The sequence below is a fragment of the Mizuhopecten yessoensis genome, unplaced genomic scaffold, assembly GCF_002113885.1.
Source record: "Mizuhopecten yessoensis strain PY_sf001 unplaced genomic scaffold, ASM211388v2 scaffold10637, whole genome shotgun sequence".
In the NCBI taxonomy this organism is placed as follows: Eukaryota; Metazoa; Mollusca; class Bivalvia; order Pectinida; family Pectinidae; genus Mizuhopecten; species Mizuhopecten yessoensis.
The window spans coordinates 179,727-198,446 of NW_018408646.1; the positions used below are offsets into that span (position 1 = coordinate 179,727).

General features: G+C 37.3%; 1 protein-coding gene across 4 annotated transcripts in view; it reads left to right on the forward strand.

Annotated features, from left to right (window-relative positions):
• The window catches only part of LOC110461580 (melanocortin receptor 4-like), a 51,990-nt gene extending 33,970 nt beyond the window's left edge, over positions 1–18,020 (forward strand). For 3 of the 4 annotated variants that reach the window (XM_021515109.1, XM_021515112.1, XM_021515111.1), the window contains exon 2: positions 14,090–18,020. In XM_021515109.1, coding sequence (XP_021370784.1) covers positions 16,376–17,683 — 1,308 coding nt within the window. In that variant the 5' untranslated portion in view covers positions 14,090–16,375 and the 3' untranslated portion in view covers positions 17,684–18,020. Of the gene's footprint in view, positions 1–2,140; positions 2,338–14,089 lie in introns of those variants that run through there. The other variant, XM_021515110.1, reaches the window with a different exon arrangement.
• Positions 18,021–18,720: the final 700 nt, after the last annotated feature.

Below are 18,720 nucleotides of genomic sequence, written 5' to 3' on the forward strand. Positions count from 1 at the left end.
GGTGATGTAAGGTAACTGTACAGTATACACTCCCTCAGGGTGATGTAAGATAACTGTGCAGTGTACACTCCTTCATGGTGATGTAAGATAACTGTACAGTGTACATTCACTCAGGGTGATATAAGATCACTGTGCACTGCATACTCCCTCAGGGTGACATAAGATAACTGTGCAGTGTATACTACCTCAGGGTGATGTATGATAACTGTACAGTGAACACTCCCTCAGGGTTATGTAAGGTAACTGTACAGTCTACACTCCCTCAGGGTGAGGTAAGATAACTGTACTGTGTACACTCCTTCATGGTGATGTAAGATCACTGTACAGTGTACATTCACTCAGGGTGATATAAGATAACTATGCAGTGCATACTCCCTCAGGGTGATGTAAGATAACTGTACAGTGTACACTCCCTCAGAGTGATGTAAGATAACTGTACAGTGTACACTCCCTCATGGTGATGGAAGATAACTGTACAGTGTACACTCCCTCAGGGTGATATAAGATAACTGTGCAGTGTATACTCCCTCAGGGTGATGTAAGGTAACTGTACAGTGTACACTTCCTCAGGGTGATGTAAGGTAACTGTACAGTGTACACTCCCTCAGGGTGATGTAAGGTAACTGTACAGTGTACACTCCCTCAGGGTGATGTAAGATAACTGTACAGTGTACACTCCCTCAGGGTGATGTAAGATAACTGTACAGTGTACACTCCCTCAGGGTGATATAAGATAACTGTACAGTGTACACTCCCTCAAGGTGATATAAGATAACTTTACAGTGTACACTCCCTCAGGGTGATGTAAGATAACTGTACAGTGTACACTCCCTCAGGGTGATATAAGATAACTGTACAGTGCACACTCCCTCAGGGTGATATAAGATAACTGTACAGTGCACACTCCCTCAGGGTGATGTAAGGTAATTGTACAGTGCACACTCCCTCAGGGTGATGTAAGGTAATTGTACAGTGCACACTCCCTCAGGGTGATGTAAGGTAATTGTACAGTGCACACTCCCTCAGGGTGATGTAAGGTAATTGTACAGTGCACACTCCCTCAGGGTGATGTAAGGTAATTGTACAGTGCACACTCCCTCAGGGTGATGTAAGGTAACTGTACAGTGTACACTTCCTCAGGGTGATGTAAGGTAACTGTACAGTGTACACTCTCTCAGGGTGATGTAAGGTAACTGTACAGTATACACTCCCTCAGGGTGATGTAAGGTAACTGTACAGTGCATACTCCCTCAGGGTGATGTAAGATAACTGTGCAGTATACACTCCCTCAGGGTGATGTAAGGTAACTGTACAGTGGACACTCCCTCAGGGTGATGTAAGGTAACTGTACAGTGTACACTTCCTCAGGGTGATGTAAGGTAACTGTACAGTGTACACTCCCTCAGGGTGATGTAAGGTAACTGTACAGTGCACACTCCCTCAGGGTGATGTAAGATAACTGTGCAGTGTACACTCCTTCAGGGTGATTCAAGATTTTGCTTTCTGGTTTAAAAGTAACAGTCCAGAAAAACTATATCAAATGAAGAATGACCACAATAAGAACTAGTTTTAAAATACCATGTCTGGTACTAAAACACCATGTCTGGTACTTAAACACCATGTCTGGTACTAAAACACCATGTCTGGTACTAAAACACCATGTCTGGTTCTAAAACACCATGTCTGGTACTAAAACACCATTTCTGGTACTAAAACACCATGTCTGATACTAAAACACCATGTCTGGTACTAAAACACCATGTCTGGTACTAAAACACCATTTCTGGTACTGAAACACCATGTCTGGTACTAAAACACAGTTTGTTTCTGATCATTTGAAGGAAAGACATAAAATGCATTTTGCTTAGATGGTACCCTTAAGCTAATAATAACTGCCCTATAAAGCTGGGGTTCGGAATGGTCGCCAGTATAACCTTGGTTATTAACCCCTAGTGACATGGACAATACTATTACAGTCACATTTATTACATTTCATTATCAACAGGTCTGACCCTGGACTGAAGTCTAGAAAGCTGAAAGGAAAACACTTGATGTGATAATTGTGCTATACTGAGCAGAGGGCTCTGATAGATATATATACCCACTGATAACCGACACAGATTTACAGTAGACATGCTTATAGTGTTGTTTGTGTTGGTCAGATCACCGGTAAAAAGCTGTCAGAAAAATCAGTTAGGGTAATTGGACTAACCTAACAGGTAGGTGTACTGGTCAACTTTTCAGTGGTCAGTGCAGGTTCAAGATGAAAGTTCGCTGATATCAGTATTGAGTGTAGAACTGACCACAAGTGGCCAGACAGACAGCAGGACAAATGATGTAAGTAACACTTCTCTAGTCTCATTAGTAACATGTAATAATTAACTAAATAGTAACACGTAATAGTAACATGTAACACTTAATATAGTAACATGTAATCCTTATTATCAGACCCTTGGTGTTACATCACATAGATCTAGTCTATTAAGTGTTATGAAACATATGTCAAGTCCAAGTGATAACAAGCATTAAGGCTTGTTGAGTTTTTAGAGTAACATGCCGAGTTTGTATAGTAATATGCTGAGTTTGTATAGCAACATTTTGAGTTTGTATAGTAACATGTTGAGTTTTTATAGTAACATGGCAAGTTTGTATAGCAACATTTTGAGTTTGTATAGTAACATGTTGAGTTTTTATAGTAACATGGCAAGTTTGTATAGCAACATTTTGAGTTTGTATAGTAACATGCTGAGTTTGTATAGTAACATGCTAAGTTTGTATAGCAACATGCTGAGTTTGTATAGTAACATGCTGAGTTTGTATAGTAACATGCTGAGTTTGTATAGCAACATTTTGAGTTTGTATAGTAACATGTTGAGTTTGTATAGTAACATGCTGAGTTTGTATAGTAACATGTTGAGTTTGTATAGCAACATGCTGAGTTTGTATAGTAACATGCTGAGTTTTTATAGTAACATGTTGAGTTTGTATAGCAACATGGTTGAGTTTGAATAGCAACATGTTGAGTTTGTATAGTAACATGCTGAGTTTGTATAGTAACATGTTGAGTTTGCATAGTAACATGCTGAGTTTTTATAGTAACATGCTGAAGTTTCTTGTAACATGCTGAGTTTGTATAGTAACATGTTGAGTTTGTATAGTAACATGTTGAGTTTTATAGTAACATGTTGAGTTTGTATAGTAACATGCTGAGTTTGTATAGTAACATGCTGAGTTTTTATAGTAACATGCTGAGTTTGTATAGTAACATGTTGAGTTTGTATAGTAACATGTTGAGTTTTATAGTAACATGCTGAGTTTGTATAGTAACATGCTGAGTTTGTATAGTAACATGCTGAGTTTTTATAGTAACATGCTGAGTATATAGAGTAAAATGTTGAGTTTTTATAGTAACATGCTGAAGTTTCTTGTAACATGTTGAGTTTGTATAGTAACATGCTGAGTTTTTATAGTAACATGTTGAGTTTGTTTAATAACATGTTGAGTTTGTATAGTAACATGTTGAGTTTGTATAGTAACATGCTGAGTTTTTATAGTCACATGTTGAGTTTGTATAGTAACATGCTGAGTTTGTATAGTAACATGCTGAGTTTTTATAGTAACATGTTGAGTTTTTATAGTATAATGCTGAGTTTTTATAGTAACATGCTGAGGTTTTTTAGCTTCATGCTTCTCTTTTCTTGATAGGAAATATTGACATTTTGTTGATAGTAACATGTAATACTTGTCTCAATAGTGGAACATTTCACACTTGCCTGAATTAAGTTACATGTAACAATTGCCCTATTAGTAACATGTTACTTTTCTCAATGGGAACATTTAACACTTTTCCTAACAGTAACAGGAGATGCTTGATGTAATAGTAACATGTAACATTTGTCCTAATAGTAAATGTGTAGGTTTGTGTTAAAGGGGCTATTTGGTTAAATTTCACCCAAGACCGACTAGATACTGAATATATATAGATCTCATGACGAAAGTTTACATAGTTGATAATGACATGACCTGAAACCAACGTCCAGTTTGGTCAGTTTTATCTTTTGGGAAAGCCGGTGATAAATATAGCTACGACCAAAATAGCACAATATCCAGGCCTTTCACAGAGAAGTAAACTATGGTTTCCCAGGGGTGACAAACAATTACTTCACTGATTTGCTCCTTTAAATAGATTATCATGCTTATCCAGTATTCACAATAAATATAAATAAATAATCTTTATTAACGTCATGTCAACAACAAACATAAGCTCTGTAAAGCTTTTATTATGACGCCGCTTAGGGAACAAATGTAGTTTTTGTGGTGAACGAAAGCCCAAGGGGGGAAAACCACCGTGCCATCGGAAGGATAACAACTAACCCTATCAGACATCACTCTATTTTTTCTGCCACCGCTGGGGATCGAACCAATGATTTTTCAATGAAGTAAACTATATACTACCTGTGTTCTAATAATTCTAACCCTCCGTTTGACCACTGAATTGTTTTCAGCCAATCAGAGACCATAGCAGCAATCTTGAATCCCATAAGTTAAAAGTCGGTCTTTCTATATATAGGAAATCCCCTATGTACCACTACAACACACAGTATCAACATGGTCAAACCATATAAAACTCAAAATATAACTGTCACTGTCTCAGCAAATCAAAGGCCATAACGGCCATCTTGAATCCTAAAATTTAAAATTGGGCCATTTATCAAAAAGTATATTGGCTTAATGTATATATCACTCTGCAATTCCACAAACCCTTAAAATCTGCCCTATAGGGCTCAATTTTTATTATAACGCAGGGGTGTAAAAATCCACTAGCCCAATGCCTGGGGCCACCAGATTTTCAGCTTGTGCTAGTGAAATTAAGAGGCTTAAAAGCCCAGTGCTAGTGACTTTATAGGATGTCATGACTAACAAGAATGCTTTTGTTCTATTCTATCATCATAAGGGTAACTAATGAACATTTTAAACCTGTCAATTCCTGTAAATGTTTACTACAGTATCCATCCGAACACATGGAGTCATTCTCGCCATATTGATGATGCAAGAGGTTCTGTTGCCTTTCACATGTGTGTTATGTGTGATAGTTGCTATTCACAATTCACAGCATTGAATAGCTAGTCTATACTTACCACTTAAATGGCCCTCTTTGTTGAAATTATTCTCTTTTATTTGATTTGAACATGTGGGGTACAGAAATAAAGTTCATCTCTCCAAAAGTCGGCAAGTCGGCCATGTTTGTTTTAAAGGCATTCATTTATTTTTTAAGAAAAACATATCCATCTGTGTACGAGATATAGATCCTGTGATAATGTTGACAGCTTGATCCATTTCGTATTTGTCGGCTAGGAGGATTACTAGTCTCCTAAAAAACTTTAGTTCACCCCTGTAATGGTCATCCAGTGTCATATTATATATGTCATTTTATAACTCATTATGTCATATTAAATCCAGAAATTGAAAAGCTGGCAGGATTGGATGATAATTCCACTAATCCTAATGCAAAGGGCTGTTATTCTTAAGCACAGCATTTCACCGAAACTCCTGCTGAACCAATAAACAATCAGAGGGTGGTTGTAATTGTCACGCTTGAATTAATATTTACCATCCTAAAGCATTATCATGATATAAACCTACCACATTCAGATGGCATTCATGCTGGGTATGAATGCCACAATGCCGATTAATGACATCATCGTTATTATGATATCTGGCTATAACTGTAATGATGGATACCCCTTACCGTCTCTGGACAGATGGCTGTTCTACTAATTAAACAAGCATAAACGATATTCATCATTTGAACTAAATACTGAAGAATAATTAATAGGAGTAATCAGGTGTTCTAGGAGATGAACATCGATTACAAAAATCTGTAAGTATTTAACTACTTCCAGTTGGCATTTATAGGCAATATGAATGCCAACTGAAAGCAGTTCCATGCTCAAATATTATTTAACTCTCTATCACGGAGGTTTCATAATAAACTATCCCAAATTTTGAATTGGAAGAGTTCAAATGTGTCTTGAGAGATGAATGAGTGAAGAGGTGTTAATTTAATGGTGAATAGAATACCAGTTCTCATAGACTGGCTAATAATATAAAAAAATATCATTTTTTCTTCTAGCATATATAATTGTCTACCCCTAGTTAAAACTTGTGATCAGGCCAAAAAAAAAAAATTTTCAGAGTCTAATATTTTTCTGAATAATTCAATAATCTAGGGATAGGAACCAGTCATTTCCAGTTCTCAGAGATAAGGAAAGGAAATCCTCTGTTTTAATATTTCCCTCTGTAATGAGTACCCACACAAATATTTGTTTAAAGAGGCGCATGGTAGTCTAGTGGTAGGATTCTGGGCTCGTGACCGAATGGTTGCAGGTTCGAGTCAGGTCACGGCACTGTGTTGTATCCTTGAGCAAGATACTGTACTCCACTTGTTCCAGTCTTACTTACTTAAGTCTCTCCGCGCCAATAGGCGCATATGGCCTCCACATTTTTTTTCCAACCAAATCTGTCTTTCGCTGCTGTTTTTGCGGTGTTCCAGCTACTCCACCCTATATAGTTGCGCTCTTTTTCAACCGTTCCAGTCTACTCAGCTGCAAATGAGTACATGGTTGGGCAGTGCTAGAATTGTAGAATGCTAGCTGTGAGCGCCTAAATGGCAGCACCGGCTGTATGCTCCCCAGGGAGTTGAGAAAGATGTTGGCTGGTTGCAAAGGCCCTAGCTACAACCATGGATAAAAATTTGTGAACTGCTTTGAGATGACCTACGAACTAGGTTGTGATAATGCGGTATATAAGAACAAATTGGCAACAAATTTAAAAAAAAATCTCCTCAAGTTCCACAAGGTCTAGAGTCTTGATATTTCATATTTGAGGTGTTGAGATGTTTGGGTATCAGGTTTGAAAAAATGGTCAAGGTCACAAAGGTCAAATGTTTAAAAAAAAAATAAAAAAATCTTTCATCAAGAATATTTCGAAAATTGTTCGTAAGATTCACTTTATATTCAGGTATGATGTGGACAACACAAATGCGTGCATTTTCGGCAGAAAACATTTTGAGTTTAGCAGGTTGAGTTTTGAGTTATTCAGGGGTCAAACTTCATATGTGCTATTTCAAGATAATGACTTCAAAAAACTTCTAAAGTTCTACAAGGTCTAGAGTCCTACTATTTGATACATAATAGTGTCAGGTGATTGACTATCAAGTTTAAAAATATGATTGACCTTGAATGACTTTCAAGATCACAGAGGTCTTATATGTAAAAAATATTGAAACCACTTTTTCTGAATAACCAATAATTCCAGGGTAACGATGTTTGGCAGAGAAGCATGCTGGAATGAAGGGCTTTAAAGTGTGTGCAAATGAATGACCTTGACCTACTCTAAATATTATTTCAAAAGTGAAAGTCGAAAACCGTTTTCTTTTTTGTGCGATTGTCAAATGCTTTCAGATCTCTCAGTACTTTGATTTATATCATTAGACATCTAATACACGCTGGTAATACTATATCGATTACTACGCACTCCCAATCTTAAAAATATGGACAGTTCACATCTCCCCTGCGGTGGGTAAACATCAGCCTTTCTTTGGTGCGGCAAACCCAACCGATATAGACAAAAAGTTAGTTTAAATTCATCATCCTGACGTACATAGTGCACGGACTATATGACGACATCTACGGACTACCTTCGTCTACAACACCGCCCATTGGCTGCCGTTATTTATCCAGTCTTTCTCTGACGTCATTTTGCACTCCGGGAATCCCCCACTACTCGATCAGCTACTGTAGACTTGCACAAGTTATTATTAGAAGGCCAAATTAGTCCTTACAGTGAAAAGCCCGTCAAATTGTTAACCAACAATTTCTAGTTTATTATTGTTATACAAAATCTGTGTAACAAACATATATTTATTCTTGAGATATAGAAATATCTACCATTAAACCTAAGTATTATAGATTCAGATTCTTCATTGGGAATCAAAACAGTAACATTAATGTTCTCCATTCCGTGTTAAATACATAACAAAGGATATTATACACAGATGTTCAGCATGTAAACATTGTATAAATGCCACACAGTAACATGTTATAATAATGAAGACTATAAATTACTTCTATAGTGTAAATTTGATTATAATCAGCATCCAGCATCATTTTAAGTCTGCATATCAAACTTACGAATTTACATAAATTGTGCACTGTCCTATCGTATTCAGAGCTGAAACTGTAAAACACAAGTTACTCATTTAAATAACGATAAGAAATGTGTTAGCTATGCGGATGGTGATAGATCAATAAACTAAATGTTGTACATCAAAGAATTTCGCAGCAAAGTGGAGAGTTTTATTATGTCTTTAACTTCATATCTGATGTTCTAATAGTATAATAATGTTGATTGCTTTAAATCCAAGGCTGACTATGAAATTTTTCTGTCCTGTATTCAGATATGAGATAATTCTCTTTTACCCATCCAAGTATAAACTCCGCCTACAGGCAGAAGTGCAATGGTTATCATTGATACACGTCATACTGACATTGTATGTCACAGATAAGGACATCATTTTTTGTATATATTTATAATTAACAGAATACATTGGGCTCCACCCCTTCTGGAGGGCCACACATTCATATAAAATTGAGGTCCACTTGCCAAGGATGCTCCAGACCACATTTGGTTTAAATCCCTTTATTTGATTTGTACAGAAATAGAAATATTTTCCTCTATTTTCAATATTGGGCCTTGCCCCTCTGCCACCAAGGGGTTGGTAGACACCGTCCATATATACAGAATTAAGACCCTTTTGCCCAAAGCTGCTCTACAACCAATTTAATCAAAATTTGTAAACAAGAGGCCCAGAGGGCCTGTATCGCTCACCTGAATATGTTTAAAATAATTGGTATGAAGTAAAGATATATGATAGGTGCTGTAAGTACATATGAAATTTCAGAAAAATCCATCCAGTACTTGAGATATAACAAATTTCAAACAGATCCCCACCCCTATGCCCCTAGGGGGGTCATACCCACTGTTTATACAAAATTGAGTCCCCTTGGCCAAAGGATGCTCCAGACTAACTAAGGATAAAATCCCTTAATCACGATGGTCGAAGAAGGATTTTGAAGGTTTTAACTCTATTTCTCCTATTGGACCCCACCCTTCTGCCCCCTGGGAGACCACACCCACCGTTTATACAAAATTGGTTCCCCTTTACCCAAGGATGCTTCACACCAAATCTTTTCATTCCTACAGAAGGAGAAGGATTTTAAAGAATAATTTACTATGTATCCCCTATTGGGCCCCAGCGCTCAGGCCCCTTGGGGGTCAGACCAATGGTTTATACAAAATTGGTACCCCTTCACCCAAGGGTGCTTCAGACTAAATATGGAATAAATCCTGTCATTCCTACAGAAGAAGGATTTTTAAGAATTTGCTATATTTCCCATACCGGGCCCCGCCCCTCAGCCCCCAAGGGGGCCAGACCCACCGTTTATACAAAATTGGTTTCCCTTAACCCAAGGATGCACAACACCAAATATGGACCAAATCCTGTCATTCCTACAGAAGTAGAAGGATTTTAAGTAAAGAATAATTTGCTATGTTCCCCTATTGGGCCCCGCCCCTCAGGCCCTTGGGGAGGGGCCAAACCCACGGTTTATACAAAACTGAGTCCTCTTGCCCCAAGAATGCTCCAGACTTAATAAGGATAAAATTCCTTAATCCCTAGGGTAGGAAAAGGATTTTGAAGGTTTTACCTATTTCCCCTATTCGGCCCCACCCATCTGCCCCAAGGGGCGCCATACCCACCATTTATACAAAATTGAGTCCCCTTGGCCCAAGGATGCTCCAGACTAAATTAGGATAAAATCCCTTAATCCCTACAGTAGAAGGATTTTGAAGGTTTTACCACTATTTCCCCTATTGGGCCCCGCCCCTCTGCCCGCAGGAGGGCCACACCCAACATTTATACAAAAGTAAGTCCCCTTGGCCTAAGGATGTTCCAGATCAAATTTAGTCAAAATCTACTTGGCCGTTCAGGACTAGTAGCGTTTTAAAGGAAAAGTTGACGGACGGGCGGACAGACAACGGACGCTGCGGTATGGCATTAGCTCACCATGGTCCTTTGGACCAGGTGAGTTAAAAGGAAAAGGTATATTGGAGTATTTACTTCAATTTCTCAAAGTCTTTTTTGTTACAAAATTGAGTCCCCTTTGCCAAAAGATCCGATGAAACAAATTTCATTAAAATTCCCTAGGTAAGTGAGGAACACGTTGTGATAGTGTACCTCTACTTCCCTTGTGGAACTCTGCCCCTAAGAGAGGCACACCCTTCGTTTATGCAGAACTGCTTCCCATTTTTCCAAATTAGAAGGAGAAGATTTTTGAAGATTTTTTTAAAGGAAAATGTCGACAGATGACAAATGAGGGATGGACAGATGACGCTGCGCCAAGGCATAAACTCAGTTATGTACTGTGTGCATGGAAAATTACAGTAGAATCCCCATTTGTCTTGCTAGCAGTGGGACAGGGCCCCTTAAAATAAGCAATTTACACTGGCTCCACTTAAAGCTAAGTTATTTCCTTTTTATACAAATGAACCTTTGATTACATGCACTCCTTCGCGTGAGGCTATCTCCCCCACTGAGGATTTACACAATCTGAATCTTCTTCAGCTAAAACGGGAGACTATGGATTTGTACAATCTTTGTGTAAAACCTGAGTCTGCATATAACTTAACACATGTAAAAGTGGTACCATGACCACACACTTATTTATCATGGCAAAAAATATCCATCAAATCTAGGGTAATGGGCACAGAATATGTATGCCATACACCAGTCGGTCATACTGTCCTGTAACTCTCACTGGTAGCTGGCTTTCACTTCACAATTTAATTGATTTTATGACACACAATAAGGAGAATCTACAGAATAGTATTTTTATGTAGTAAGTTTATCTAAAATAAGAGTAATTCTTTAATAAATACATCTTAAGTAATTATATCTAGTAATGACATCTATAGTAATTATATCTAAAGTAATTATTTTTATAGTTATTATTTTTATAGTTATTATATTTATAGTAATTATAGTAATTATATTTATAGTAATTATATTTATATGTATAGTAATTATATTTAAAGTAATTATATCTATAGTAATTACATCAATAGTAATTAAATCCACAGTAATCACATTTGTAATAATTAAATCTGGATATTACATCAATAGTAATTGTTATCTATAGTAATTATATAATTTTATCTATAGAAATCTGCATATTTTTCATTTTTTTATTTATATACTTTTATCTATTATTATTAAGTTTATCTATAGTATTAAATAACCTGGCCTTTGCAGAATTTAGACAGACAATCGGTGACAAAAGATGAAAATATACATAAAGCTCACGGACACTTCCCCCNAGGGTGATAGGTCGGGAGGGGGGAGGAGTATTATTTTTTATAACATCAAATTGCCATTCCATAATAATTCCAAAAAAGTTTAAATTACTTCCAATAGAAAATGTGAGTTAATGGAGAACATCTTCCCTCGCCTTTAAAATAAGAGGCACATCGGACCTGTATTGCTCACCTGGTAATCAATGCTGTGACCTTCAAAGTATGGCAAAATCAAATGAATTTAAACAAAGTTGGCATGCAACTTGCAAAATATCATACCCCTATGACTGATGGTTATTCTGAGGAAGTCGTTTATAGATTTTCATACATAAATTTGACCCCTACGAACTTGAAAGTGGACCAATATTATTCATTTGAAAAACAATTGAAAAACCCTCAACCCCAGCTTCATGAAGGCACAATATATTCAACCCTGACCTCATTAAGTCATTTAAAATTTCGAACATGTTTGATGCCTGCGATTCGAGGCTTAATTGACCTTGAAAATTGGTCAAGGTTAAACATCCCACTATTGCTGGTGGTCAAATAATCCAACCGTAAATCTCTTTGTTTTTATGAGCGAGTCATTTAAAAACTATAATACATTTTACCCCAGTGAAAATAAATTTTATTGACTTTGATCAAAATCTGTGAAGAAAATGAAGTTACTTCAGAGATGACGAAACATGTTTACCAAGGGAATACTGTTATTCCTGTTCACAACCTAGTTGTGTTAGGTTAAAATGTAGTGTTTCAAGACTTTCCAGGTTTAGTCATCAAACATTTATTTCAGGGAGTACCAGTATACGCGTGTTGTAAGAACAGGTCTCCTGAAAGACATTTTTATCTGTATTCTGTATAAAGGGTACATCCTCCAACAAGAGTCTCATTTGGCCTTAACAGTCACTTAAGATCAGTAATTTTGTTGTCGTTGAGACGTGAAACAGAAATTAATTCACATCAGCAACAAAAAAAGTTGGAGAAATTCAAATGAGTTTAGGCTTCAAATGATCATCCCTACTAAATTTCTTTTAAATTTGCCTTTCTGAATTACATTTTTTTGTATAAAAAAGCATTTTTTTCAAAATGACAGCTTTGGCAGCCATATTGGATTTTTGATGGGCCTATAAAAGCAAGATGCCCAATTGGCCTGTATTGCTCACCTGCTATTCATCTCACATCCATGACCTTCAAAGACAGCTAAGGTCAAGTTCATTTAAATAGGGGTATAACTATTGATACGTTATACATTGAAGGTTTACACCTACAGAATGTTTATTTGGAGATGCCTACTTATTTCAAAAGTCTGGCCCCTAAAGTTGATCTAGGTCATTCATTCAGATCCCACACTTAATAGCAGCACTTAACAACACTGAGCGACAGGCCAAACATCATGAATATAAATCTCTTGGTTATTCTAAATAGTTTATTATTATGTTAAATAGTTTAACACAATTTTTAACACATTTGACCCTTACAACCTTTAAAGTGTAACAAGAGTCATACTTTGGAACAAATATCTTAGCCCTTCATTCAAGCATGCTTACCTGTCAAATCTCATCATCCTTAAAGTTTTGGGGTTATTTAGAAGAAGTTTTTTCACACGTTTGACCTGGTTTTTGTCCTTGAATAAGGGTCAAGGTCATTCAGTTGATAGCCATTCATCCCAGCATGCTACTGGGCAAATATCATAACCCAGTAGTCTTTTCAGTGGTCCATTAAGAAGTCGTTTCAATGTTTTTAAAACATTTGATCCCTGTGACTTTGATTATTGATGAAGGAAATTCACTTGAACAAAATTGATAGCCCTTTATCCCAGCATGTTACTTGCCAAATATCGTCATCCTAGGCTTTTTGGTTTCTCAAAATATATTAAATGTTTGCACAATTTTTTACCCAGCCTTTGTCCCTGAATAAAAGTGAAGGTCATTAGTTTGAACCAACATGACAGCCTTTATACCAGCATCCTTCTTGCCAAATATCATCACACTAAGTTTTTTTGTTATTCAGAAGAAGTAATTGAACTGTTTCAACACGATCGCTCTGTGTGATCTTGAATATGGGTAAAGGTCATTCTTTTGAACAAACTTGGTAGTCTTTATCCCAGGATGTTACTGGCCAAATATCATCACTCTAGGCCTCATGGTTATCAGCAAAACGTCATTCAAATTAAAAAGTTAATGCAGAACAGACGACTGAAGACGCACCATAGCCTAATTCATCCCTTGGGCCAGGTCACGAGCTAAAAGCGAGATTTTCTCAGGACAATGTCATGCAGTAACAGTGGAATCGTTTCAGTAGTATATCAGATTAAACTTAAACATGTCGGGGTTATCTACTAATGCTCTTCACACAATGTTGTTGTTTTCAGGTTGATCTGAAATCCAATATGGCCATAATGACTGCCATTAGGAAAAGATAGAGTGGAAACTCCAGTTTTAATGGGTCTGATTGAAACTTGGTAGAAATGATCCACTGAAAGTCTAAACAATATTTTGAAGCAGGAAAGTAAAAAGCAGCCAAACATTTATGATTGATATTTGACCTAGCAAGTACCAAACCCTTAAAAGTGCCGTGACAATATCATAGAGACTGATCCTAGCCCTGTACGCAGTCCAAGTAACTTTGGAACGATGAAGTTTCTGGTGTTGACATTTTGTTTTCTAATCTTTTACAGGACTATGATTGATGGGGAGGACAGCAGTAATATTGAGGTTTGCTGTTAATAAGCTGGACAGTTCGACACCAGTGGCCTAAGACCAACAATAAATAAGCTGGACAGTCCGACACCACTGGCCTAAGACCCACAACAAATAAGCTGAACAGTCCGACACCAGTGGCCTAAGACCCACAATAAATAAGCTGGACATTCCGACACTAGTGGCCTAAGACCAACAATAAATAAGCTGGACAGTCCGACACCAGTGGCCTAAGACCCACAATAAATAAGCTGAACAGTCCGACACCAGTGGCCTAAGACCCAATATAAATAGGCAGGACAGTCCGACACCAGTGGACCAAGGTAAAATATACTGGGCAGTAGAGGACAGAGGCTATTTATAAACCGGAGAGCGATGGAACTGTCAACAATGGAGATGTGACAGTAATACATCACTTTTATACTGCACCAAACTATTTTTACCTACATTAAACATACTTCTACACAAATAAATATCTCCAAGCAGCATTTTAATATTTTCTAGTAAACGCGTCACGGTGAGAGAATAATCTTATCTCCAAACAGCCTAGAGATATATAACAAGATTTGTGTACACCTGTACATAGTGTGGACTGTCCTATACACAGAAAAGTGCCTTTTTTCACCCAACTCTTACTTTTGTACTGGTTATATATGGAAAGCTCAACAAATACCAAGGACATTGTGGCCGGCTGCTTTCCTGTGAACAACTAGACAACACAAGGTCAATAGAGATTCTGTATTACAGTGTTTAGAAGGTGTGACTGCCTCACCAGAACGAAAACCAGATACAGCCAAATTACACGGCCTCTTCAATCTGTGCCTTCTCACTGGAACAAGAATTACCATTATTATATCACAGGTTTTTGTGGATCTTTGTGATGATCTACAATTCTCAGGGATTATCTATATCTATAGGTACCTACACAACAGGTGCATTGATAATCCGCCTGTGGATAATCCATCGCAAAACAGACTCTTATGTGAGTAAGACCGATTTAATCTAATAAATCAACACATTTTAATCGGATCAATAATTGGCGATTTTCACACCTCTAACTTGGATTAGTCCACATAAATACAGATCCGGTAATCCTAAATGTGGTGAGTGTACTTCTCAATGCAGACTTTTATAACTATCCTCCCTCATCTGTGATTGAACTCTCTTTACATCAGGAAGTTATGACATTTGTCTGATACAAATGGACAGTACGTCATGTTCCTATTCTACGGTTAGAAATAATTAATGTCATGTGTTTATGATATAGCTGGAGAATATGACTTCCATCTATAAAATAGGAGGATGATACGTCACATTTCTATAACTCAGTGAGAGAATACAACACATGTTTAAACTAAGGTTGGAAATTGTTAGGCTTTCACTTACTGTAATACAGTCGGAAATTACATGTTTCCGTAACATAAGACTCGATATTATGTAATGTTTATGTAACGCAACTGGAGATTACGTCAAGTTTTCGTAATACAACTGGAGATAACGTCATGTTTTCGCAATACACCTGAAGATTATGTCATGTTTTCGTAATACAACTGGAGATTATGTCATGTTTTCGTAATACAACTGGAGATTACGTCATGTTTTCGTAATACAGCCGGATATTGCAGTCTTTTTTAAATAAAGCTGGATATTATGTTGTGTCTATGATACAACTGGATTCTAATTCATGATTCCACCGTGTTTCTTTAAAACAGCCAGATTGCGTCGTGTTTCTCTAATACAGCCAGCTTACGTTGTGTTCCTATAAAACAGCCAGATTACGTTGTGTTTCTCTAATACAGCCAGATTACGTTGTGTTTCTATAATACAGCCAGATTACGTTGTGTTTCTTTAAAACAGCCAGATTGCGTCGTGCTTCTCTAATACAGCCAGCTTACGTTGTGTTTCTATATTACAGCCAGATTACGTCGTGTTTCTATAACACAGCTGGAGTTTACTTGATACATCCATAATTCACAATAAAGGATTCTAACATGTTGATATAATCGTGTAAACAACAGATGTACAGGTGTGGTCTGTGTTTACTAGTGTGTCACGCAATGTAACTGTTTAGAAGACAATTAATGACAAGTAGAATGGATCTTCATTTAACAGCTTGGCTCACATGATAATTCAATTGATTTTCTACTTAGTTCTAGATGCTTAAACAAAGTACTTCTGCTGACAGTACAACCCTAATAAGCCAAAGGATGAAGATCACGACGCCAGAGTCACGTGCAAAGTAGTTACAACAAAATCAGGCAAAGATGGTGATCATGAATGTAACGGCTACACCCTTGGTAACTTTTTTCAACACCACTGATCCAAGTTTATTAACACAATTCTCTAATGTTATAAATGCTACTTCGTGGACAAACTTTAAGCCTCAAACCTTACATGAGCGGGCCGAGGTGATCCTCACCCAGCCGGAAACCATTCTAATTTTAGTGTTGAGTTTTTTGGCTCTTTTATTGAATACATTGTCTATCAGTGCCACAGCTAACATCCCCCATGGACTGACCACTCACTCCAAACTCATCATCAGTCTCGCTGTGTCCGACATTCTCGTCACATTCAGCGTCTTTTTTCATGTACTCAACAAAGTCTTTAATTTGGCCAAATTTCCACCAGTGTTGAATCCAGATGAACGTTTAACGTCGTCCTGCATGTTTGCGCTTATCAACGGACTAAACACGATGGCTCATTTGATTTCTCTCCTGAACCTTTTAGCCATGGCCATCGACCATTACATCGGTGTGCTTTGGCCTCTTTACTACCACACGATTCTGAGTCAAATCAAGGGGAACATCATGATCGCGTTGCTGTGGATTCTCGCCTTCATCGGCGGGTTCTGTAACTTCTTGACAGGTGTGAGTTCACACAAAGATTATGTACGCTTCCTCAACTACTGCGAGGTAATCATGTACAACGATTTCCACGGAGAATACCTCATTATGGCCTTCACATTTATCTGCCTCGTGTCCATCTCTTTCATCTACATACGTATCTACTGTGAGGTTAGGACCATCAACAGCAGACTAACGTACCTACAGAAGGACAGCTTCCATAACAACAAGTCCATGATTACCACACTACTCATCATAGGGACCTTCATCCTCTGCTATCTTCCTACGTGCATTTTTCAAATCGCCATGGTGATCCAGATTCACGTAAATCGGGACATGGTACAAAAGTTGTTTTCGACGCTATTACGCGCCAACAAATATCTTTATGCACTGTTATTACTGAACTCTGTGTGTGACCCAATTATTTACGCAGTGCGTCTGCGGGATGTTCAAAAGGGCTACTACCGACTTTTGTCTCGTTGTTTTAAGTGTTACGCCATTAAGATCAAAGAGGAATGGCAGAACTCCTACTTAGATCGTCGAAACACAAGGACAAAATCTTCCATTGTGGAATTGGACGACGGAGACTCGGGAGAAGACTGCGAGCCAATAGATGAGCTTATTACAGACAAAGCGAACAAGGATCACGATATAGAAATGTCCACGATTTCGTCCGGAACAAGGTTCTTGATTAATGGGAAATTCCAAGAGCAAGAACAGATTTCATGACAAAGCGGTAAAATTACATATGATATTAGTGATGAGCTAGTAGTTAATCGGAGTGGCCTATTATGCTAAAGACGTATGGACTTGAATTATCTGGTATTATGGTCGGACTTGGCCCTGACAACATGTTTGGGACATGATGTGTAATATTGACAGTAATATGTGTCTATGACAACTGGTATATGTCAGGGTGATATTTCTGGAATATGTTTGATAATTTCTGATGCTGTAAATATTCTGTAATTAAGTAATGAATAACCAATGTGACAATCAAACAGAGTGCAGAACTTGGTGTGATATTATAGTGTGATATTTGATGCGATAGATATAAACAGTACAACATTATGTAATATCTTGTTATTGTCCGTAGGTTACAAAAAATACGACCCCTTATTTTTGCCGGTTATATGATGAAGTCGTAATGCGACTAAACGTTTACATCAAATGAGAAAAAATCCTGTGACATCAAATCCTATAAATATACATCTCAATTATAAACAAAACTCCACAAAATCATACCAATATCAAAGATTTCATCCATGAAAGTATACAGTAGAACCTAATTATACTGCCACCATTAATCCTGAGAATTTTAGGCATTATAAATGGGCTTGGCAGAAAATTGAGGGAAATGTAAAAATGGAATTTTTAAGACAACAAGAAAAAGTGTCGTTGAAACAAAGTGGTACCACAGAAGATGCATTACATCAAGATTTTACTGTGCCTGAACAGCTGGTTTATGTAACTTCTGGCTCTGTTTTAATGAAAATTGAATTTGTTTGACGTACATTTCGTGAGTCTCACGCTCAAATTCTTAGATATGGCATGCATGTCTTATCAACTAAAAGATTGTTAGCAAATTTCCCAGACCAGTCGTGTTCCTCAATACAGGTAAAACATTGAAATACAACTTCCTGGTATAAATTTTCTTCTTTGTTTGAGAGGTCTGAGCCTAACCAGTACGCAATACTATGTATAACCGATCAAAACATTGTATTATAAAGTACAAAGATATCACCAGGGCTGTTGTAATGAGAATA